This window comes from Eschrichtius robustus, chromosome 7 (assembly GCF_028021215.1).
Source record: "Eschrichtius robustus isolate mEscRob2 chromosome 7, mEscRob2.pri, whole genome shotgun sequence".
Taxonomy (NCBI): domain Eukaryota; kingdom Metazoa; phylum Chordata; class Mammalia; order Artiodactyla; family Eschrichtiidae; genus Eschrichtius; species Eschrichtius robustus.
In genome coordinates, this window is record NC_090830.1 from 12,148,824 (window position 1) to 12,174,067 (window position 25,244).

The window sequence follows — 25,244 nt, forward strand, 5'->3', positions numbered from 1 at the left end:
TGAAGGGGCCTTGAAGGTATGTTTTCCTCTTTACTGTGTTCAGAGTCAGTGCAGTGTTAAGCCTCCTTCACGGTTTTAAAACTCTGGACACTTCTTTGTTTAGAGTTACTTTTTGAGATTTCCGTACAGAGTATATCTGTGCTGAAATGCAGAGGATTTGCTGAACGTATTGAATCGTGGACCAGCACATTCTGTTTAGCAATCAGACGGTCCAAGCTACTCCTGTAGGTTTGTGTGTGTGTGTGTGTGTGTGCGCGTGCATTGTTGCTCACGTGCTGAGGACACTTCTGGAGATGAAAGCAGCCTCTTAGAAATGAAACCAAGGACAATGACATCTTAGAAAAGGAAGACAAGGAAGCAGACAAGGAGGAGAAAGAGGAGGGAGGCATGTGGAGGGGGTCGGTCGTCTCTGCTTCTCGGGATTTGGAAAGCTTCTCGCAATGTGTTTTTGAAGGAAATGGTAGAAATGGCCAAGTTGAAATGGCCTTCTCAGCAGCTGATGAGGTGTGTTGTGTGACCTGTAGAGGGTAAACCAAATTATGACACTAGCCCAGGTCCTTGACCTTTGCATGAGTGATGGGAAACAGGTGGGAGAGTCTGCTTCCTCCAGATGCAGCCAGAAGAATGTGTGCTGAGATCTTAACCCACGCTGAGCCTCTCCTGGTGGCTGAAATAGTCAGAGAATCTACTGATTTTCCTGGCTATCCCCGCAATGGTGGCACTCCTCTTTCCTCAGCGGGCTCATAAAAGTGAAATTATTTCGCTTTTCTTGCAAAAGAGGCTTTAAGTTTAAATTCCTTCTGCATCTCCCCATGCCCCTCTTTTTAAGCTATGGATGACCCCCTTCATTTAATTGTTGGAGTTATGGTCAGCTCAGTGGGCTTCTTGTTGTTGAGGCAACAGAAAACCCTCATTTGCACTTGATTCCCATACTGCTTCTCTCCCTGCTGGTGTGCCTGTGCCCTGCATTGGACACGGTCAAGGTGGGCGTCGCCCAGGGTTAAGGTAGGCATTGGACAGGGTTAAGGTGGGTGTCGCCCAGGGTTAAGGTGGGCGTTGAATAGGGTGAAGGTGGGCGTTGCCCAGGTTTAATGTGGGCGTTGCCCAGGGTTAAGGTGGACAATGCCCAGGGTTAAGGTGGGCGTTGAACAGGGTTAAGGTGGGCGTTGAATAGGGTTAAGGTGGACGTTGAACAGGGTTAAGGTGGGCGTTGCACAGGGTTAGGTGGCGGTTCCTTTGACTGCAAGCTCTCACCATCTTCCTGACCTCGAGGTGCCATATTCACAATTCCAGGGAAATAGGCCAGCCAGCCTCGTGTTAGTCCCTTTATTTTCCTAAGGTAGTTTCCCCATTTAAATTTTTTTTCCACGTCCAACCTCAAGAGAAACTCAGGAAGCAGAGTTTCCCATCCGTCAGGTCACTTTAATGGGGCCCGGGTGACCACCGTGGGTGACACAGGGAGAGCCTCTGCATTTACGGTTGTCTGTTGGTCCGGAACCCACGTGAAAGCTGAATTAACATCCTTGTTCTTCCAGCCCGCGAAGCACCTAGACAGTGACGAGGACTCGCCTCTGGTGACTTTGTCCTTCGCGCTCTGCATCCTGGGTAGGAGAGCTCTGGGGACCGCGGCTCACAACATGGCCATCAGGTACCTGGGGAAATAGTTGTCACAGACACCAGTGGGCATTTTATATGCTGGACAGATTTTTGTCCATCATTTTCTTTATTTTAAAGTTAGACTGCTCCTACTTCTTCCAGAGTGTTCTCTCCCTAATAAATCATGTTGGGCCTGTGAGAAGACTTTTTAACCATGGTGATCTGGAGAATTAGATGTGGCAACAGCATTAGTACGGAACAGTCAAAACCCTGGAATGCTGGGTATAGGGTGTTCTATGTTACAAGCTTCCTTGCAAATTTTCTGGGAAGATTAAATGAAATCATGCATACAAAGCGCCTAGCCCGGTATTTAGCAGAATTAATGCTCAAAAAAACGTTAGTTCCCTTCCCCCGTTTTTCTTCACAAAAGAAAATTGTCGCTTCTGTGCTTTAACTCCAGCCCCTGCCCTGCCCTGACTCTGTGGGGCTTTGATGATTGGACGCTGCTTCTCCTGTTTTTTTCAAACTCTCTTTCTGCAAGTTTCTCTTCTTAAAGAACAAAACAATTTTGTGTTTAGTCTTAAACTCTCTCCTGGCCCTTTTCACCCTCCTTCACCCTCGGTCCCTGAGGTCTTGCCTTCACAAACAAGCCCCTGAACTGGCATCACAAATGAAGCTGTGCTCTTTGCCCCGACCTCCTCCTTCTCCAGGGAAACCACTCTTGTGAATCTCATCAGTCACCTCCTCATCGCCCCGGTTGGTGGCCGTTTCACAGACTGCCCCTTTGGTAGTTAGCACTGTGGACCGGGTATTCTGGATTCTGCCTGTCCGTCAGAGGCATCTTGATTGGTGCACATGAAAATCTCCCGAGGGGCTTGTAAATATCCCGATGCCCAGGCCTTACCCCAGGGCAGAGCGATCACATCACGACCCCTGCGGGTGGACCACGCATCGGGACTTTTTTATGGCTCCCCGGGTGCATCAACATGCAGCCAAGGCTGAGAATCATACAGACCCAGGGAGCTGAAAAAGAAAGAGCGTCTATGTAGTTGTTTCTCCTTTACTTGGACTTTCTTCAAGATGTCTGTGTTGTATTGTTGATCCGGTGCTCTGCAAAGGGGTCCTTCTGATACTCTACTTGAGTGTGTTTGGGGGTTATTAGGTGGGATGACAAGCCGCTTAAGGGCAAAACCCACATGTGTGCTTGTTTAACAGCCGTCACAGTGCCTGGCCATTGGGTAAGCAAGTCCAGGGAGACTTGTCAAAGGTGTTTCCGAATGCCCTTCCTGCAGGGGATGGCTCTGAGTCATTCCTGTTGGTGAGCCATGGACAGGCGCCCTCCGTGACGTGTGTGCATTGGTAAGGGGTGACGTGGTGTGGTTGGCAGTCCCTCCATCCCTCTCTGGAGGCTATAGCCTTGAGTCACTAAGAGGAAAAGGTGAGAACCAAGGTGGTTAGAATTCGTGACAGCTAGTCTTTCAGCACCCACATCCCAGAACTTTATGATTTTCTTCATGGATGAGAAATGCTCACCAATTACGGTATTGTGTTGATCTGTGTTCTAGGAAATACTCTGGGGAGGAGCTGACCTTCTTCTAGCCCCTCTCTTCCCTCCTACCCGACTCAGCCTCATACTAGACCCAGGCAGTTCCCTTTGCGGTCATCTGGGACTGAATTTGATGACTGAAAGTCTAGCAGAAGCCTCCTTCGTGGGCTTTGTAAAACAGTCCCCTATAGTACTGTAAATAGGGAATACTCTTTGAGAAGGGCTTCAGAAGATTCTGGACTCCACATCACAAAATGAGTCTTCAGATATTCACAGCATCCAAGCAGATGATCTTTTGTTGGATCAATGGGAAGTTTTTATTTTTATTTTTTTTAATAAATTTCAAATTTTCTTTACAAATTGCAAATAAAATGCTTCAACAATTTCACTCTTTCCATTCCCATACAACATATTTTCAGATTTCTTCGATCTTGTTCTTTGTGTTACTTGTTCCAGTATTCCTGATCCAGGTGTATCTTGCTTGGTCTGTTTTATTTATTTTTTCCTTGAATAAGCACCATGCCTAGCAGCTGCTTTGATCAGCCTTGTTTTGATGGGATTTTCTTTGTTTCAAACAGCTTCTCACACTCCATGTCGGCTCTGCTTGTTGCAAACATAGTGATGAGATAAATCTGGGAATGATACTCTTGCTAGTGTAGGGAAAGATTTGATTATCTGGGACTGATTCACTCCACTGAGCAGTCCTGTACCGTATTTCAAGGTGCCCTTGTCTTTATGGTGGGCCTGCTACTCCTCATTTTCTCCTCAGGTGAAATTTAGACTCATACTTTATAAAAACCTCATTTGGGATTTTGATTTAGAGTATATTAAATTCACAGATTAATTTGGGGAAAGAATGGACATCAGTCAATAATATGGTGTATCTTTGTAATCATTCAGTTTTTTAAATGTCTTTCCATAATAGTTTATCATTTTTTTGGAGATTTGTAATCCTTAATAGACTTGTCTCTAGGTATTTTATAGTTTTATTGTGATCATGAATAAAACCCTTTTTCTCCTGTCACATTTTCTAATTGGCTACTGCTGGTATACAGGAAAGTTACAGTCAGTCCCCTACGTACGAACCTTCAAGTTTCAAACTTTCAAAGATGCGAACGTGCGTTTGCACGCCCAATCATGTAAGTTAGTTCACGTGTCTGGCGTACATTGTCACATGTGTGCATCCTCTACAAGTGGTTGTGCTTTTGTGTACTTTACTGTACTGTTTGTTTTTTATGTATTATTTATGTGGGAAGTATTATAAACCGATTACAATACAGTACTATATAGCCGATTGTGTTAGTTGGGTACCTAGGCTAATTTGTTGGGCTTACGAACAAATTGGACGTAATGAATGTGCTCTCGGAATGGAACTCGTTTGTATGTAGAGGACTTACTGTATTTGGTTTTTTATATCAATTTCATCCTGGGCACCTCTAGTGAACTCTGTTATAAACATTATTTCAGTTAATTCTATTTGATTTTCTGCTGGAAAGACATATCTGCAAATAATGACAATTTTGCCTTTTTCTTTCCTATATTTATACCTCAGTTCTTTTTCCTGTTCCATTGGCCCTGACCTCCAGTTGGAGGTGGGCGTCTGTGTTCGTTTCCAATTGCTGCTATAACAACTTACCATAAATTCGGTGGCTTACAGCAGCATAAATTAGTTGTCGTACAGTTCTGGAGATCAAAAGTACAAAACGGGTTTCACTAGGCTAAAATCAAGGTGTCTGCATTCCTCCTGGAGGCTCTGAGAGGAGAAGCCATCCCCTGTTCTAGAGGCTGCCTGCATCCCAGCGACCCCTTCCTCCATCTTCCCAGACAAAAGTGTAGCCTTTTCCAATCTCTCTCTGCCAAACTCTACCTCACCCACTTCCTTCTTTTACTTATGAGGATCCTTGTGATTACATTGAGCCCTCCCAGATAATCCAGGAAAATCTCCCCATCTCAAAATGCTCAACTTAATCACATCTGCAAAATTCCTTGTGCCCTGTAAGGTAACGTAACCACGGGTTCCAGAGATGAGGACATGGACATGTTGGGGGACCATTATTCAGTCTAACACAACATCCTCACATTAATCCAGACATCAATGGGGAACAAGCGGCATATTTTAGCGTTAAAAAATAAGGTTTGTTTTAGGATTCTAGTAGACCATTTTCATCGTTAGGAGTGTCCTCTTCCTAGATTGCTAAAGCTTTCATCAGGAAAGGATGTTGAATTCTTTCAAAGTTTGAGGGCTCACATTCAGATGAAATTCTTCTTAAGTCTATTAATGTACTAGGTTATTTTAATAGATTTCTTCATTAAAACATCCTTACAATTCTGAGATAAGCTCTACTTGGTCACGATATATTCTGTCTATGCAATGATGGATTCACTTTGCTAATATTTTATTCAGTATGGTTTTATTTATGTTTAAAGTAGGAGTGGCTTATGATCTGTGTGTGTGTGTGTGTGTGTGTGTGTGTGCGCGCGTGTGTGCGCGCGCGTGCGCACGTGTGCTTTATCCTTGTATAATTTTAACTCAGGAGTATGCCCTTAAGTGTACTTTCTGAGACCTAACAAGTCATTCTCACATATTTAGTATTAAAGACTAACAGATGATTTTTGAGCACATACTCCACAGATAAGTCTTATATAGCAGCCTAGCATAAGTCACAAGCTCTGCTTCATTTGATGGGTTTCTTGGGGAAATATTTTGACCTCACAGCAGTGACGTAGCTTTGATAGGCTATCCTCAAGGAAGAAAAATACACGCGTGAAAAATTAGAGAGGATGAGCAAATGGAGAATCAGCTTAAATGATAAGCTGAATGCAAGTGAGCAAAAGAGTACAGGTATGTAAAATGTCTTCAAATAAGACGTCCATATGTTACAGAGATAGAATGAGTTAATAGGGATGTGACAAGCAAGCGCTGATAATGGTTTTAATTTGGAGTTTGGGGCCTATCCCCTTTGTAGAACTGTGTCTCCTACTGAACAAGAGCATACAAATATAAAGGCATGTTTAGGAGGAAGTCAAAATAGTTTCACTGACCGCAGGGGCTAAAAGATGGCTTGGTGACTGTGTTCAAGTACATGAGAGGTGATGAGTGGATCCTGACTGATGGTCCATTTATAGAGATAAAAGGTGAGAAGGTGACTGCATTCACAGCAGCAACATGTTTGCTTGAAGAATAAATTTTACTGACTCTTGGAGTAACTAGGCTTCTAAGAGAATGGAACATGTCAAGATAAATGTAAGCTTGAAAAATGACAGATAAACAATCCAGCCCTAGATGTCCTGTGCTGGAGGCTGAGAGCCCTGACAGATGACCCTGTGGCAGAAGGTCACTGTCATAGTCTGGGGTCACATCTACCATGTCCACACTGCTCTCACCCACAGCGGACTGAGGAAAATAGCGTTCTTCAGGAATCCCGGACATAATCTCAGTTTCCCTGCCGACCTTCTGCTGGAGACGAGACCCCAAACTAGGGCCAGACGTCGTAGTGAATCCTCTTGCAGACAAGACTGAGGTCTGCCTGACAGACTGGGGTTGGAAACTCAGAAATCAGGACCTAGAAGAGAAGTAAAGTAAACATGACGCACGGTCCTGAACCAGGGATTAAAATCAAGTCGTCCAGCTCAGGTCAAGATGGTGGCGTAGGAAGATTCTGAGGTCACCTGTTCTCACGATCGCACCAAACCTACCACGTCACATAGAACAACTATCCCTGAGAATGACCTGAAGACTAGCAGGACAGATTTTCTGCAACTAAGGATATTAGAAAAGGCCACATCGAGAAGGGTAGGAGGGGCGGAGACACGGTCCATTCAGAACCTGCACCTCCAGTATGACGACCCACAAGTGGGAGGGAAGTCACCACCGAGGGGGTCCCCCCTGAGGAGCGAGGGGTCTGAGCCTCCCATTGGGCTCCCCAGCTGGGGGACCTGAGCCAGAAAAACAAGCCCCATAAAATCTGGCTTTGAAACCAGTGGGGCTCACGTCCAGGAGAGCCCGAGGGCTGTGGGAAACCAAGACTCAGCTCTGAAGAGCTTGTGCCCAAACTCACTTGTTCCGAGTGCCAGCACGCTGGATTGAAAAGCACCTGGATTGTACAAGGAGGTACATTGATTAATCTTAGACCACTTGCCGGAGGGGCAAGGATCTGGCGGGACTTTCTCAAGGGACAGAAGCGCTGACAGACGCCTTTTTCTCTTTTTCTTTTAAAAATATTTATTTATTTATTATGGCTGCACCAGGTCTTAGTTGCGGTGTGCGGGATCTTAGTTCCCTGACCAGGGATTGAACCCGGGCCCCTGGCATTGGGAACACGGAGTCTTACCCACTGGACCACCAGGGAAGTCCCCAGGTGCCTTTTTTTCCGTCTCTTTCCACGTCGCTGGCCGGGTGCCGGTGGGCGTCATTTCTGTCACTCTCCATCACCTAGCTAACACCTTGCACCCTGCCCTGGAGTGCCCTGAGGACCAGCCTTGCCCAACCTGCCCAGGCTACCTGGGTCCCACGCCGACCTCCCACTCCGCTGCTTCTTTGAAATGTCTGGGTGTTCTGGTCCCCAGAATCACCCCTAGCGCCTCAGAATCACCCGGGCAGCTTAGTCAGAATATGGGCCCCAGGCCCCATCACAAATCGCCAGCTTAGACTCTCTGGGAGCCGGGTCTGGAAATCTAGTTTTGATTTTGAACAGCTGCCAGGAGATCATTTCTTTTGCAGCCAGCTTGCTCCTGGTATTCTGGCCAGCCTCGGGAAGCATCTTTCACCAGATAATAGCAGTTGATCCCATTGATATGGAGGCCCAGAAGCACTTGAACGCCACAAGGGCAAATGTATTTTTAAAAATCTTTTCATCAAATCTTGCCTTTTAGCTAGTTCTCGCTTGGGAAATATTATTTCTCAATTTATCTGGCATTTATTTGGAACCACATTGCTGAGATCCTTTCACCACGTGATTGCTCTCCATTGATTATCTGAGATTCTGCAAGATAAGCGTCCTTGGTTTATATCTGAAGCCTGTGTTGCCTCGACGTTCCAGTTCAGTGACAGTGAGAATAACGATCACAGTGAACGTTGATGGTGTGCTCCCTGGGTACTGGGGACAGTGCTAAGTGCTTGAAGCGAGTAGATGCATTTCATCCTCTCTCGAGGCGTGAAAGAGGATGAGGTAGGTGCTATTACTGCCCCTATTTTACAGCTGGATAATCCAAAGCCCAGAGCTGGGATCTGCGCGATGTTTGGACATGGCGGAGTCCTGCCCAGGCTCTAGACCCCTGCTCCCGACTGCTACACTGTGTCACAGTTAGTCCCATCTGCCCCCAGGAATTCTTCAGATCGCCCCCATCCATGTGGCTCGGCCACCCCACGGTGCCTGCCGTTTCCTCCTCACCGACTTCAGCTTCCTTTGTTGACTGTCCTGGCCTGAGTTGTGCTGACGTGGGCATCATGGCCGTCCAAGCTCAGTGTGGCCTGTGCTCAGGGCCACTCCGCCGTCTTTCTGGCGTGGCACCTGGCCCTCTCCCGCTGGCCCAGCGCCCTTTCCTCTCGGAGTGGCTACCACCCTGCGCTCTGAGTGCCCAGACCCCTTGGATACGTCTTCTGTGCCTTTCAGACTCAAGCATGGGTCCCAGGGGACAATGAATGTTGGACCCTGGGCTGTGTTTGTCCCCTCCCCACACCGACACGTGTCCTTTATTTTCCAACCACACGCACGCGCACTCCGCCCCCCATGTCAAGAGATTCTTAGCAAGCCTCTCCCCCAGCCTCCACGTACCCCTGGACACACTCAATCCTAAGGATGGACCCAGAAAAAAATCGATGATCGTGAGGACAGGAGATTTACCCAGATATCAACAAGAATCAGAGCCAAGATTCGAGCTCAGGATTGGAGCTTCTGGTTCCCTTCCCTCCAGCTTTGCTGCCATATGCTGGTCCATACAGCACTTGGACATTAAAGCCTTGGAGCTACTTGAGGGCGACCATTGCTTTCTTCCCAAGTGTTCTTTCTTTGCTTTAAAGAAGCTCTGTGTTTCCTGGAGAGGTAGGTGGCCAGGAGGCTGCCATGCTCCTTCAGTGTGACGTGAGATGCTGAATATTTGTTCCCACCTGCCTCATCCTCTTTTGCAGCTCTTTCTGGCCTGTTTCCTCTTATGTGAAAGGGTTATATAATGCTATATCTTGTAAAGGCATCCATGAAAATGAGCTAAGCTGATGGAATGGAAGGTGGTTAGTGATGCACAAACCACCAGAAAAATCTAAGGTATCAACATTTCTGCCTCACTTCTAGTTGCTCAGAGCTGGTGGTTTTTTAAAAATCTGTTCACTGAAAAATTGTTTATTAAGGTGTTAATGTTTTATATAGTTGGTTCAAGAGCCATGTAATTTAAAATTCTGAGTTGCCCTTGAATAATCCAGATATCTCCAATACTCACACGTATATAAACTACTATATTTCCTGATATTTATCATAATTAGACTTCTCTAACTTCCATTTATCAGACAAATGAAACATTAATCTTTCAAAGCCACACCTTTAGGAGTTCACAAATTCCTATTTCTCTTGAGTTTTTTTTTTAAATTATATTTTAAAACTTCTTTAAAAGGAAGCCTAAACCCCCAAATCAAAGGCCTTAATCTGCCTTTCACAATCTATATGTATATCAAATCATCATGATGTACACTTTAAATATCTTACAACTGTGTCAATTACACCTCTGTAAAGCCAGAAAAAATTGAAATCACACACACAAAAGCCTTCATCTGAACCAACTTGAGAAATAGAGCAATGAAGAGGATCTTTTATTCATCACACAGAAAAAATACAGAATGTATTTAGTTATTTATTTTCACCGAATGAGAATATACTTTGTATTTAAAGAAATCAAAGATTAGTTGTCAGGAGTTGCCTTTGGAGAATGATCAGTAAGTGCCTTAGCAAGGGTCGAATACTGATAGCAGGGACCATCGCCTCTTGCACGCATTAATCTTCATACTTCCAGCTCCTTTAACCACAGAGGCTGGTTACGGGTGATGGGATTAACCATGCAACCGGTGCACGGTTGCGGGATCCCACGGAGGAATGAAGCATGCGTGAAGCACGCTGCCGTCCCTGAGGTGGAGATGCTCTCTGAGCTAGGATACTGACTTAGATAACCAAGCACGTGCTCTCTGAGAATCTCCATTACTCATCAGTGAGCATGGGCAACCCAACCTGCAAATCACACTTAATCGTTGGCGTATGTTCTGCAAGCGCTCCACGGGTGGCGATGCGCTACTGCAGGAGACCCTTCACGATGCCCATCTGTAAATATGCGGTGTACAGACCTGCTTGGAAATAAGCTCGAATGAATGTATCAGTCATTCTGGAGAGTCCACTGGGAGTCCTGCAGAAACTATCCCAGCATTAGACTTGTTTCCACCTGAATCCTCAGATTCATTGACGCTGGACCCAAGATAATGACCCATTGTCCAAAACTTAAAATCTCTATCTTTAATGCTACTTTTTTTTTCCTGAAAGAGCAGGGTTTCTCAGCAGTGGCACTATGCACATTTTAGGCTGTGTGGTTCTTTGTTGGGGGGACTGTCCTGGACGTTCCTGCCTGGCCTCTACCAGCTGGGTGCCAGGAGCATGACCCCCTTCAGCCGTGACATCCAAAATATGTCTCCAGATGTTGTCAGATGTCCCCCGGGGGCCAAAATGTCCTTGGGCCAAGAACCAGCGAGAGGATGCAGGTGAAAACTGGGCTGTGTTGGTCAGTGATTTTGAACAAAAGTAGGGCTTCAAGGGGCGTAAGCAACGTCTGGCTAGAATAGAGCTCTGAGGACTCCTCTGTGGATAAAGAAAGATGCGATACAAGGAGTGAAAACAACCTTTGCTTCAACTGGCTGTCCTCAAGCTGTCATTGCCGTGAAAGGTGATGGGTGAGGATGCTGAATTGGGCGGGACCGGTTAAAGCATAAGCCTTAGGCAAACCTGGGGCTAGAGTTTCCGCTGGCACTGCAAGCAACAGCCTGAGCCTCAAGCTGGAAAATGGCCATTTCCACGAAGGTTATGAATGACTGTGCTTAAGTACTGATGGCTCCAGCCTCTCATCTGTACGCAGCGCCAGTGGTTACGTCATCATAGAATAGGAAACTGGGTCGGAACCAGAAAGAATAGGAGTCACTACAAGCAGAGTGTCACGAAGACCCAGCTTGGTGGTCGTTGGTGTCTGCTGGGGGTGCAGAGTCACTCTGAGGTGGAGGCTGGATCACCCTTTCCAACACACGCGTGAGCTTACACACGTGCACCCATGTAAATGCACACATATACACACATGCACACACACAAATGTGCACCTATGTACGTGCACAATATACATACATGCACACATACACACATGCACACACAAATGTGCGCCTATGCTCAGGTACACACATACGCACATGCACACACAGTTATGAAGGCGACGTATAATTCAAGTCCTGACTCCATGGAACATGGGTTGAGTGCTGCAGAAGAGGTACAGAAGGCCTGTTATAGAGTTTGTTGCCAAGCAGTCCTCAGTGCAGGGACAATCTCTACATCCACATGTAGAGAGCCAGACCGCGGCACCGAGATAAGCCCGGTCTTACATGGCACTGCACACGTGCTAAAAACTTAGTAAATAAAGGCAGTGCTAGGGGGCCAGGCGGTGGCTGTTCTAGTCCCCACGAAGGCCAACCTTGATCGACTCAGATGTAACCCTGTTTCCCCACTCCAGCTGTTGGCCTGGGGGTGGGAGCCTGTCATCTCTCAGTAGAGTCTTAACAAGACGAAGCCCGATAATGGTCCAAGTCAGAAATGTGCTGCAGGCGACCTGGAGACCTCTGCTGTCCCCCGCAAAGCCTCCCAGCTCGTGACATCTCTGCCTTCCTCCTCTTCATTCTCCTGAGGATAAAAGGCAGGTAATGAAACACCCTTACTTTTTAGGATGCCTGTACCTTTAAGGTGCTAGGGGTAATACCATCAATCTAGTGGAATTCTACTCCAGGCTTTGTTTTCTACATGGAGACTCATTTAAAAGAAACTTTTTTTATTGAAGTGTCATCGATTTACAATGTTGTGTTAATTTCTGCTGTACAGCAAAATGATTCAGTTATACATATACATACATTCTTTTTAATATTCTTTTCCATTATGGTTTATCACAGGATATTGACTATAGTTCCCTGTGCTGTACAGTAGGACCTTGTTGTTTATCCATCCTATATATCACAGTTTGCATCTGCTAATCCCAAACTCCCAATCCTTCCCTACCCCCTCCCCCTCCCCCTCCCCCTTGGCAACCACCAGTCTTCTCTATGTCCGTGATTCTGTTTCTGTTTCATAGATATGTTCATTTGTGCATTGAGACTCATTTTAATGGAACAGCAGTAAGCATCACACAGTGTCATTTTCCTCTGAAAATAGAAAGGACAGGTAGAGCATCTATCGTTGGGGACCTGGGATGGGCTCACGAGCACTCAGTGAGGTCCCGTGGAAGGGCATTTTCCCGACCGGGCAATCAGGTCTGTGGTTGCTTTCACATGCCGCCGAGCAAAGGATGGGCTGACTCTCCGGCTCTCCTCTTCCATCTGCCCGTGTCGCTCTGGGCATCTGGGCAGGTCCCTCTGTCTCCCTCTGCCACCGTCCCCAGCCCCACATCAAGAGGAGCGATTTCTCTACACCTGTGTGCAAGCAGCGAGGCATGCTTCTGATCCTTTCCAGAAAAAAAACCCACCCACATTTAACCCACTCTTTTCAGTACTTCGCCCCTATCTGATGACAGGGGCATTTTGGACCATTTTCGGTGACAGCAGTTAGCACCGTTTCAAAGCTTCCCTCCCTGCCTCTGCACTGCTCCAGCCTGGCTCTGCGGTCCACCCCTCCCCTCCCAGGACCGCAGGCAGCTCCAGGAAGTGTCTGTTCTGTGTTGGGGGAGCCTGTTCAGGAGGGCTGCCTCCTGGACTCTTTCTGGAAGGTTCTGGGCTCCTCGAGGCCACAGCATCCGCCCCACCTGCCTAGACCCTGCCTGCTCCCGTTTCCCGCAGTCTGCTCTGACTCCAAGCCCCGGCATCCCTCTCAAGGGAGTTCTGGAAGGAGGTTAATGATGCCGGGGTGTTTCACAACGACGTGCTCCGACAGCCAGCAGTGGAGCTATTTCCCTGACGTGTGGGTCTAGCGTGCTGCGCTGAATCCAAAGTCTTGCTTGGCGAGCCAGCTCATTAAATCCTTCTCAGCTCCCTCCTCGGAGAGTCTCTTCCACACACACGTCCCTGCTCGTCTGTCCCCGTTCAACCCTGTCAGGGATACTGTTTCTCGTACAGCTGCCCACTTCCGCTCAGGGATGTTAGAGGCCAGGGTGTTTAGAGGCGGCTGTGACTGAGTGTATCACTGGAGCTCCAGGCAACGAATGAAGGAAGGACCATTCTTTCCCTCCTCATAATACAGGGTGAGTCGCTTTCCCAAACCCACTCCCTGCATTGATCCAAAAGGTAAAGAACCCAGACCGTGAAAGACGTCCCTCGGGCACCTCTCTGCTCTCCACCCAGGCAGTGCTCAATTACATGCAGGAAACGGAACAGAGCCAAAAAACCTAGAAACATAAAAACCTGGACAACCTGAGGAATCCTTCTGTCATTCATTTTAATCCCCTCTATCGTGCCTCATCCACTAGTCATTAAAAAAAAGGGTGGGATTGGGAGCTGGATATTCTCTGAGAATCTAAATGGCCAATATGAGATTGCATTTGGTGTCGTTTTCTCTCCGTATGGTGGGAGAATCCAATTTTTATTATGAGTGACATAGTCCGAAAGCGCTATCCGGAAACTCAGAGACGACCAATGGAAGGGCCTGGGTTCTTCCCCCGGCCTCCCTGCCTCCCTCCCAAGAAGTGGAGGCCCCAGGGCTCCTGGACCAGACGGCCCCGTGTCTCAGCACTCACTCTGCCTGTGGACGTAGCAGGCCAGCTCTGACCAGGACCTCCACCATCACACTCAGGGATCCAGAACATCAGTGGCTATTCCTGAAGGTGACCATTGTAGCAGTTGTCACAAGGGTCTGAATACGGTCTGCAGCGTCAGGTGTTCGGTGGGACCTCTGCTGGATCAGCCTAAAGACAGTAAAATCCCTCCTGAGGTGACACAAGGGAGACTCAGGCCAGCTCAGGGTGACAGGTGCCTGAACACCTTTGCTCCGTATGAACGAACAAACTCGACTTTGTTTCACAGCTTGGATTCTTTCCTGTACGGCCTCCACACCCTCTTCAAAGGTGACTTCAGAATAACAGCCCAAGATGAGTGGGTGTTTGCAGACATCGACCTGCTGCACAAAGTTGTCGCCCCAGCTCTCAGGATGTCCCTGAAGCTGCACCAGGTAAACATCCCTTTTTTAAAAAAAGTATAAGCCTGAAGCATCAGGGGAAAAAAATGACCTTTCAGAAACGCGGTCCCTTTCCTCGGCATGACATTGATGAGTGGGCTTCTGATTTAGTAACTAAGCGTTGAGGCATCGCATATTCTTGACGGTGTCCGTGACAATGTGCCCTCAAGACCCCTAGGAGGTGGTGATCTCCCGTTAGGATGGAAGAGGGGACTTGGCCAGAGAAAATGACATCAGAAGTGCCCACACTGTCTCAAAAAGCCATAGGCACCTAAGCCGCAAGCTCTTTGCCTAGCACGGCCCCAAGGCCAAGGGTGCTGGGTTGGCGAGGTGTCCTCCATCCACTCAGGGCAACTGTGAGATGTGGAGGTGGGCTTGGCCTTGCACCCCCCCGGGGCCAGCTCTCTGGTCCTCCTGACCCGAAGATGGACTTCCTTCCCCAGGACCAGTTCACTTGCCCCGACGAGTACGAAGACCCTGTGGTCCTGTATGAGGCCATACAGTCCTTTGAGAAGAAGGTGGTCATCTGCCACGAGGGCGACCCGGCCTGGAGGGGCGCCGTGCTGGCCAACAGGGAGGAGCTGCTGACCCTGCGGCACGTGGTAGACGAGGGTGCGGACGAGTACAAGGTCATCGTGCTCCACAGAAGCTTCCTGAGCTTCAAGGTGATCAAGGTACGGGGCCCATCCTTCCCAGCTGGCGCGAGCCTCCCACCTGGGCGGAATGTGAGAAGAAACAGGACGGATTGGCACCGATGCCCTCGCCCTGGGCCAGCATCCTCTGTCTAGACCCACAGCCCCAGGGTTGGGGGGCAGCATTGGCCAGCATGCAGGGCAGCCCCGGGGCAGGCGGTGCATCTCCTCCAGGGCCCTTTCCCACCCAGAGAGCCGGTGCGCAGGTGACAGCTTTGGCAAGAAGTCCTGGTGGGCTAGACACACATGTCGCTGAGGGTCAGATCTAGCTTATTCTTTTTTAATTAATTAATTAATTAATTAATTAATTAATTAATATATGGCTGCTTTGGGTGTTTGTTGCTGCACACGGGCTTTCTCTAGTTGCGGCGAGTGGGGGCTACTCTTCGTTGCGGTGCGCGGGCTTGTCATTGTGGTGGCTTCTCGTTGCGGAGCACGGGCTCTAGGCGCAGGGGCTTCAGTAGTTGTGGCACGCGGGCTCAGTAGTTGTGGCCTGTGGGCTCTAGAGCGCAGGCTCAGTAGTTGTGGTGCACAGGCTTAGTTGCCCCGCGGCATGTGGGATCTTCCCGGACCAGGGATTGAACCCGTGTCCCCTGAATTGGCAGGCAGATTCTTAACCACTGCACCACCAGGGAAGTCCCTAGCTTATTCTTAAAGACTTTATAATTCTCTAAAATTCCAGACCTTCCTCTAATAACCTGTTCCTGAACCCGAGAACTTTCCTTCCCAGAGATTCTCTTCTTCCTATAGCTTCAAACCACCGGGCTGAAACAAAGCCTTCCTTCCTTTTTATTTGATCTCTGTGGCCCCGTGAAAGTGGCATCACATCCACCTACGGGGCTGCCATTCGGGCTTGACTATGAAAGCTTTAGGCCAAAGTATTGTGGTCCCAGGTACTTGTGGTCCCAGGTACTCAGACCCAGAACCAACATGCTGGAGGCCCCCGCCATCTGCTTTTCTCCCCCGTCTTCCCCGCCCTGCAGGTGAACAGAGAGTGTGTCCGTGGCCTTTGGGCGGGGCAGCAGCAAGAGCTCATCTTCCTCCGCAACTGCAACCCCGAGCGCGGCAGCATCCAGAACCACAAGCAGGTCCTCCGGAACCTGATCAGTTCTTCCTGTGACCAGCCCCTGGGGTACCCCATGTATGTCTCCCCGCTCACCACCTCCTACCTAGGGACCCACAGGCAGCTGAAGAACGTCTGGAGCGGACCCGTCACCTTGGACAGCGTCAGGGCGTGGTTCCGGACCAAGTGGTTGAGGTGGGTCTTGACAACAAAGGCCGTTATTTACCCGGATGCTGGATGGGGCGGGGCTGCGACTCCAGGGCTTCTGGTTGGAATGTCACCGTCCATCGCTCCTTCCGTGCCCAAGTGCGACGCAACACAGCCTTTGTTTCATCAGATGACTCTGCCTCCCTCCCCCTTCCATCCACGGGCTGAGACTTGGGCTTGGGCCCTTGCAGAACTGCCGAGGTTATGGGTCTTTGGGAGTGACTGTTACACATCTGTCTCAAAGAACGGGGCTTGAAATCCCTCCTCCCACCCAGCACGCATCTCTCATCCCCTAAGTCTTCTCACGCCTTTGTAACGGTGTCCCTGGTGAGTTGGAACGAATTCTAAGATGTTCTGTCAGAATCTGGCGGAGCGCCTTGTCAGGCCCCAGAGCTGAGGGTCGCTGTGGCCGGTGGGACCTGCGGCTTCTTCATCCGGGCGCGGTGTATTCGTTTATCAGACTCTGAGGTTTGGGGAACGGAAGCCCCTCTCTCCACCTGCATCTCAGGTGTGCTGCTCACCTGTAGAGTCCGGTCTGCCATCCCGATTTGGACACGAATGTGATGGGGCGTTTACGGCAATTAGAAATGTTTTGGTGAGAACCCTTCAAGCGTTTCTCCCTCTCACAGGGTGCGGAAGGACTTCGATGCTGCCGGCCAGCCCGGCGCTGGCAACGTCGAGGATGCGGATGCCGGGGGCGCCCCGCCCATAGGCGGCAGCAGTGCCCCCAGTGGTGAGAGCCGGGAGAGCAGCTCGGAACAGCCCAGAGAGGATGGGAACCGCCACTGGTCACCCCCTGAAGGGACAAGGACGACAGGTGCGTGCAGCGGGGGCTTCGTGTTACTGATAAGGCTCCTGTAGTCCCACTGGCCAGCACTGTGGGTTGTGTTGTCGTTCTAACCTCTGAGAGCCCCTTTATGCAGGAAAAATCAGTGTTGGGACAAAGATGCCCCAAATATACTGACTCGTATAGGTTCTACTCAGAAAACAACTCTCCATGTGTTAGATTCAGCATTTAACCTTTACCCATCTGTCTGTCCATCACCTCAGCCAGCCAGCCAGCCAGCCAGCCATGTGTCTGTCCATCGGTCCAGCGGTCACTCCCTTCCACCCCCTCTCTCAGTCATTCAGTGCCTATTGGCTCACGTGCCTCTGTGTCGGGCTGTGTTGTAGCTCTTGGTCCATGATGGTGTCTTCGTCTTTCTGTGAGTTGAGCCCCCCTCTCCAAGTCTGTGGCGAGGCCGTTGCCCACTGTCTACAGCTCTCCCCTTCCTGCACTTACACCTGACATTTCAGAGCGTAGGAAAAGAGGGAAGAAGGGTGCCAGCAGGTGGGGATGGAGGGGGTGGCTTGGTTCAAGTTTGGGCTGAGTTTAAAGTTTAAAATCAGTTAGGCTCAACCAGATGGACGAAGTTCCAAAACCCCAGTCCATTGGGAGGAGGGGGCTGGCTTAGAAAAGACGACCCCGAGGGCCCACAGAGGACGCCCCTGGGTGGATGCGGGAGAGACAGATGCTTGGCCCTGGTTCCTGCTGGCACACTGGCACTCAGCTTTGCCCTTCAAAACCTGTTAGGGGCTTCGCCTTTTGGCCTCAGTGCTTTTACCATCCAGAAGGATTCATTAAGTGCCTTTTTGTGCGTGTTCCCCTGCCAGCTCTGCACCGAATGAGTAATGAGGAACGGTCCCTGTCTCCTGGAAGCAAGGCTGAGGATTTAACTGAAATAGGATTTATATAAAGATGGGCAAGATGGCAGATAGATAGATAGGGAGACAGAGAGACAGACAGATGATAGGTAGAAGACATACGATAGACGACAGATAGATGGATGGATGGATATGTGATAGATAGATAGAGATGAATCAGTAGATGATAGCTAGATAATAGAAGATAGATGAGAGATGGAAGGAAGGAAGGAAGGGAGGGAAGGAGGGAGGGAGAGGTAGGTAGGTAGATGGGCAAAGTGGTTGCCATTAGCTGCTTAGGGGGAAGAAGGCCCCCTTCCCCGCCCCGTGCCGTCTGCCCCAACCCCAAGCAGAGCAGTCGCCCAGCCCGAGGCCTCCAGTGCTGGGTTCTCGGGCCAGGAGTTTCTCATTGCTTAGCTAACAGTTGTTATCGCGTGAGAATTTTAAGTTTCAAAATCACATAAAGTGATCTTCCAGATGGGAAAATGCAAGGTAGGTTCCAAATGGAGAAATTCCTGAGCGCTTGGCACGTCTAACCAGGTGACTTGTGGGAACCAGAGGGAGGCTGGAGTCGGGGGGGTTTCTGGCTGGCGGGGCCGCAGGCGTTTAAAGAGCCGAGGATGGGCGTGCTGGACGGGCTCTGACTCAGTGAATGCCTCTTCCCTTTCGTAGAAGCGAAGCTGTGCCAGCGCTTGCGTGGCCTGGAAAGGGCCAGTGCTCCTTTCTGTCTTAAAATCCAGACCGCATAGCTTGTGAATGTTCCCCCCCGTTCACCGCCGGAGCCTGAGGCTTTCGTGGCAGATGTCGGAGCTGGATCTTCCAGAGCCCGAACCAGCTGTTCATTTTCCATTATTGCTTCTTAAAATCATTTCTCCCAAGGCCACGCTTGGCTTTCCGGGCTTTGCGAGCTCACCAGGCCCGCCAGGCGACATCGCCCACGGGCCTCATGAGCGGGACGCCCCCCCCCCCCCAACCCCCCGCAGCTGGCCCCGGGCTCTAAGCCCAGCTGTCCTCCTGTTTGGGAGACTCCTGAAGCCTCTGCCGAGCGTCCGAGGCCTTGGAGCTGCTCCAGCTCTTCGCGTGCCCCCCGTGCCCTGCCTGACTTCTTCCGCTGGCTCAAGGACTCCTCTTACAACTGGCCTTCCTTGGGGCTCCCCCAGGTGAAGCTGACACCCAGGTCTTCTTGAAGCAGCTGCCCGGGTTCTGTAGGTCCCACTGTGGGCAGGGCAGGGGTTGGGGACGTGGGGCAGACACATGTGTCTCCCTGTGCTCTAGAAGCTGACAGTCTGGAAAGAAGGCCCTGCACTCCTGGGGAGTTGTCCTGAGACTGGGTGCCCCCTGCCCCTCAGAGGGTCAGAGGGCTGGCAGGGGGCCCACCTTGCCCCTCCCCACCCCAAATAAAAGAAGAACCGCTCTCTTGCTCTCTCTGGCCATTCAGGCAGCCCTGACAACTGCACAAAGTCTTAAATCTCTTTTCCACATACCAGCCAGGGTGACAGTATTTTAACTTAGGACATCCTTCTGTTGAATAAGTCTTCCCATATCCCTCAGAACAAACCTGTATTCCTTTGCTAGGGCAGCTGTAACAAAGTACCACAAACTCAGTGGCTTCAACAAAAGACTGTCTCACAGTTCTGGAGGCCAGAAGTCCAAAATCAAGGTGTTGGCAGGGTTTCTTCCTTCTGAGGCCATGATGGAGAATGGGTCCCTGGACTCTCCTGGCTTCTGGCGGTTTGCTGGTGATCTTGGGCGTCCGTTCCCTCGTAGAAGCTTCATCCTGATCTCTGCCTTCATCTTCTCATGGCATTCTTCCTGTGTGCGTGTCTGTGTCCAAATTTCCCCTTCTGGTGAGGACACCAGTCCCGTTGGATTAGGCCACCGTACTCCGCTACGACCCCCATCTTAATGAATGATACCTGCAACAGTCCTCTTTCCAAATACGGTCACATCCTGAGGTTCCAGGGTTAGTACTTCAGCACATGAATTGGGGGGCCCAACTGGGCCCTCGCCTGGCCTGCAGGGCTCCCCATGACCCCTGGCTCACATTGCCTGGCCTTACAGCCCCCTCTCTGCCCCTCACTCACGCCAAGCGGTCCTCCCCGCAGAGCCTCTGCCGCTGCGGCTTCCCCAGGCTGGACGTGCTGCCCTCAGGCTCAGCTCAGTTCTTCGCTCCCTCGCTCAGCCTCTGACCAAACGCCACCACCTCAGAGAGGCCCCTGGCCAGCCAGCCGTCCACGCGGCTCTGCCCCCGTCACTGTGGCAGGCTGTGCGAGCTCAGGGCCTGGGAGCCGCCCGCGCCTGCACTAGGCCAGCGCAGTGCAAGGGGGTGCCCGGTGGCGGCCCTGTCTTCTCGGGGCGGGGACAGGAGCACACAGGGGGACCGTGGCCCGCTGCGCCTCGCCCTGCCATGCCCGCGAGGGGCCTGTGCTCATGTAGACCTCTCGTCTGCACGTCCACGCTCCATCCATACCTGCCTACTGCTTCTTGCCCCGCCGCAGGCCTTGCTCGGTGCACACACCTGCAGGAAGGCCCAAGGCCCTCCCTGGGGGGCAGCCTGGCGGCGGGTCTGGGCAGGCTCTGGCTTCGGGCGGGGCCTTCTGGAGAGCCAGGCACCCCGGCGCTAGGTGGCGGGGGGTATGGGGGCCGCCCAAAGCATCCCTTGTCTCCGTGGCTTCCTGGTCCTGGGGAGAGATGTGGTAGGAGAAACGGGGGTCGAGTGGGACCCTCTAAAGTCCTGGGGGGGCCGCTCAGGGCTAAGGCGGCGCTGTGCTCAGCAGGCGCGGGCTGACTGTATGGGTGGATGGTCCCGGGCTGACTGTATGGGTGGATGGTCCCCCTCCGGACTCAGCCACTCCCCGTGAGGCTTCCCCGGGGGCTGGGCTGTCAGGCCCTCAGGCCACAGAATTCCCAGGTGAGACTCAGCTGTCGCCAGCTTCTGTCTGTCACAGCCAAGAGCAAAGCGCCAACAGCTGCGGATCCTGTCGGCTCGTCCTTGTGCCCCAAGCCCCCTGCCAGAACCCTTCATATATCTTTAGAAGAGTCTCCACCTAAGACTGATTGCTCTCCTGGTGATGCCTTGGGGATCGGGCACTGGCCACACCGAGTGGGCCTAGTCCTGGGGGGGAGGGAGACGCCCGAAGGCAGCTAGCCCTCTTCCCTCCCCCAGAGGAGGGCCACGCCGCGGTCCCCGACGGGCTCTCCCTGCCCTGGAAAATCCAGGCGGCTCCAGATGCAGCCCAGCTGGTCCCCTGAAGGACGCAAGAGTGACCACCTTTCAGACCATCTGGCTTAGAGTCCCAAGGGGGCCCCAGTGGGCTGAGAGAGGCCGGTGGGGCGTGAGTCCCGGAGGGGGAATGACAGAGATGGCCCCGTCTGCCCTCCAGCCCTGCCTGCAGCCTCACCATCCCCCTGCCTCAGTGGCTGCCCGGGGCGAGGCTTTCCTGAAACTCAGCAGCGGGCATCACAGCCCGTGGCATAAGCCAAACAAACACCCATTCTGCGGGGCTGGGCAGGGATGGAGTCCAAACTTGCCTTTGAAAGGATGAAACACATGAGACAGTTGGCTTGAAACCAGCCACTGGGACTTAACAGGCACGCATCAAGGCAGCAGGGAAATCTTGGACTGTCAGGGCAGAGCAGGCCCCTGAGAGACATCAAGAAAAGCCTGAAGTTGGCATCAGAAAGGGACAACCTCACTCCCCACACCCAGGGCAAGACACCTCCTCCTGCCCCTGGAACACTGAAATGTCTCCATCTTTTTACTCCCACTCTGGTTAAAGCCATACGGGGACATGGCCACCTTTGGCTTGGTTCATTGCACCCACTCACTCCCTGGGGGAAGTTCAAGGCCAGCACCCCTGTCCCTTCTCTCCACGTCCCTTGGCAGCTAGAAACACGCCCCGCCTGTAAATAAGCACCATGTCGGAACCCCGGGACTTGGAGAACAAAGCCCAGGCGGGGGTAAGCTTCCAGTGGGATCTCAGGCTGCGTCCCTCAGCGCCCGATAAACGCAGGTGCGCACAAGCTTCCGTGCTGCAGGCAAGAGGAGAGCTGCCCCCGCCCGGCTCAAGTCTCCGAAGCCTGGCAGGGGCCTCCCCCAACCGGCCCCCTCCTCCTGAGCTGGTGCAGAGAGTGGGGATCGCGGGGGGACTCTCGCACCCTGACAGGGCCAGGCGCAAAGCTGTCAGTTACCGAAGCCCCAAGTGCAGTAGCCCTTGTGACCCCCAAGGACACCGGCCCCAGAAGGAGCCGCACATGGGGAGGGGGACAGCCCTGCCCGGCGCCACGGGGCCTTGTACCTGCCACCAAGGACTCTTCCCAGATGACGCGGCCAGTGGTGAGATGCCCGAAGGCCCCTGGAAGAGGGAGGGCGGCCTGGAAAGCCACCCCCCGCTGCCGTTCCCAGCAGGACGGCATCGCCAAAGGGGCCTCTGTGCTGTGCAGTTGCTGGGTTTCCTTCCAGCCTCCGGCTTCTCTGGCCTCCTTCTCGCCCTCCCTCCAAATGAATCAAACCATGGTGCCCACAGCTTCCAGAAAGCAAGCCAGGGGCCTGCTCAGCCAGCGCAGGGAAGTTAGAGGTCGGTCTCCAGTCCTGGGGGGGGATATTCCTGATCCCGGATCTTTGTACTCGACCTGGAAGACTCACCTTCCCAGCTCCCGCCCCGTAGCTTGCCTCCCAGGCTACAGGGGAGGCCCAGGGCCCAGTCTGCAGGGGCACACGGGTGGGGGTGGGGGGTCTCAGTGTCTAGGTCAAGGCACTTTTGAAGCTTCCCCGGTGGTTCCAATGGCCAAGGTTAAGAAGCCCGTGGCCAAACCCAAACCGTCTGGGGCTGGCTCTGTTCCCAGTCAGGGGTTGAAGAAGCTTTGGGTTTCCATGCGAGGTGAGTTTTGCAGGTTGGGCCCTTGTTTCCCGGTCAGTGTGCCGCGTGCTGAGCCTGTAGATGCGGCGTTGCAGTCAGAGAGGAAGGGCGGAGGGTGGAGAGCACCGCGTGATGCCACGTAGGCAATCAGTGATGATTGGTGTGCTGTGCCCTGCGGGAGTCCCCGGGGCCGAGGTGGAGGACCTGACTTCCGGGCAGGGCATGACAGAGAAGCCTAGCTACGCAGCAATGATTGAGCCGCTCTCAAGGGTGAATGTGAACGAAATTCTAAGAACAGGCTCTTGTTTTACTCACAGTGCCCAAGGCTCAGTGCCCATAACTGGAGTCCCAACTGCTCCCTCCCTCCCTGGGTCCCTGCTTCGGTCCCCAGCCGAGTATCCCCATCCTGGCCCTTGCCAGACTCTCAGAGGACTGGGATCCCAGGTGGGCACAGCGTGTGGGTGCCCAGCACCTCATGCCTGACTCGCGGGCCCTCACGCCCAACGGCCGGGAACTCACTATGCCGCCCTAAGTGCAGCCTGACAACCTGTAGGCTTCTTGCTGGAAGGGGACACGGCCCACTGGTGGAGGCTGGTGGTCTGCTTGCTGAGAGCAGTTAGGAATTTGTAACTAATCTGAATCCCAAATTGGACAGGAAGGCTATCCCTTCTATCCTATTTTTTTTAATAGTTTGGTGTTTTGAAATTTTGAAATTTTTTAAAGTACAAAAAAACTTCAAGAATAAGGCAATGACTACCTACATACATTTCATCTAGATTCAGTAGTTAACATTTGATACATATAATTTCTCTCTTCTATGCTATTCTGAGGACTTGCACCACCACCTTTCAGATAACAATCAAAGACAAAGGAATAGTGCTGGGATAATGAACAGGGGAGGGTAATTTATATGGAATTTCAACCCAGGTTCTAAGGAGATTTTCCCTAGAAACACTCCTAATTTGATAATGAAGTAACTGGCAAACTAAAACTACAAAATAAGTAGCATAGATGTATTTAGCTTGGTTTCGTACTTGTTCCATTTGCAAAATTAACTAACTTTGAAAAAATCAAGAGCGACAAAAAGCCCCAAGAACATCTGAAGCAGTGAAATCAGGGCAGGGGTTACCCCATCTTGCATGGGAACACAGGCCATTCCCCTCTGGCACACAGATGGGTCTGTTTGTTACTGGAATGAGCTGAGTTCCCCCACTAAGTACGGGTGGTCTCTCCAACATCAAAATCACTGTCTTGCGGATGAATGTGGACTATTCTGGGGCAGCAATCAGCGTTGCAGTATAAATCACAAACAGATGTTTGGCCTTGCCAAGCTCTGAATAAACTAACAAATCACCATCTCTGTTCTTAATTCGGATTCGTCAGGGTCCCTTTCTCCCTCTTTCTTCCTCTGTAAGAGTAACATACTAACGCTTCAGCAGGGACCGTTCAGATGGGCCCCATCCCCGGGTGGGAGCCCCATGCCGGGGAGCTGCCTGCACTCACCCAGGGAGTCCCACTCTGTGAGCAGCGCTGCGGGGGGAGCACCCCGATTTCTCAGCAGACGGGCAGGAGGGAGCCACGTGGGCACCCCAGTGCCCTCTGGAAACGGGCACCCACCATCACAGTGGGCACATGGCAGTAAGGTCGACGTGAGGCACGAGGGCCCTTTCAGCCAGTCCGCCGCTGTGGGAGGAGCAGGGCTAGAGGGGACCCGGGGAATGTCCACAGTAACATCTGTTCCCTAAGGAGTTCTCTCGCAAAAGATGTGTCACTCTCAGCTGTTCCCATAGGCAAACATAAATATTTCAGAATCGCCAGGTGCCCAGTTAATCATTTGGGCATTTGGGGTGAGGTGACATTCCTTGGGGGTACCCACCCTGCAGCCCCCTCTATTTTTACCCATTGAGTGTAACTGTAGCCACTCCTGGAGGCACGTCAGTAGGGCAGTTGGTAGCACCGTGACGTCACCAGCTGCCCCCTTCAAAATAATATTTTATTTTTATTTTTTGTTTTTTAACTGAAGTACCGTTGATTTACAAATGTTGTGTTCATTTCTGTACAGCAAAATGATTCGATTAAGCGTATATATACATTCTTCTTCATATTCTTTTCCGTTATGGTTTATCATAGGCTACTGAGTATAGTTCTCTGTGCTGCCCAGTAGGACCTTGTGGTTAAAATAATATTTTAAAATTAGACCCTGGTGAGTACTGAGGC

The 25,244-nt window shown here is 51.3% G+C and overlaps 1 protein-coding gene across 6 annotated transcripts in view; it reads left to right on the forward strand.

Annotated features, from left to right (window-relative positions):
* Window positions 1-25,244, forward strand: part of PCNX2 (pecanex 2) — a 302,749-nt gene that overhangs the window by 260,160 nt on the left and 17,345 nt on the right. For 5 of the 6 annotated variants that reach the window (XM_068547604.1, XM_068547601.1, XM_068547603.1 and 2 more), the window contains 5 exons: window positions 1,536-1,648; window positions 14,373-14,517; window positions 14,967-15,197; window positions 16,199-16,473; window positions 17,115-17,302. In XM_068547604.1, the coding sequence (XP_068403705.1) occupies window positions 1,536-1,648; window positions 14,373-14,517; window positions 14,967-15,197; window positions 16,199-16,473; window positions 17,115-17,302 (952 nt within the window). The remainder of the gene's footprint in view (window positions 1-1,535; window positions 1,649-14,372; window positions 14,518-14,966; window positions 15,198-16,198; window positions 16,474-17,114; window positions 17,303-25,244) is intronic. The other variant, XM_068547600.1, reaches the window with a different exon arrangement.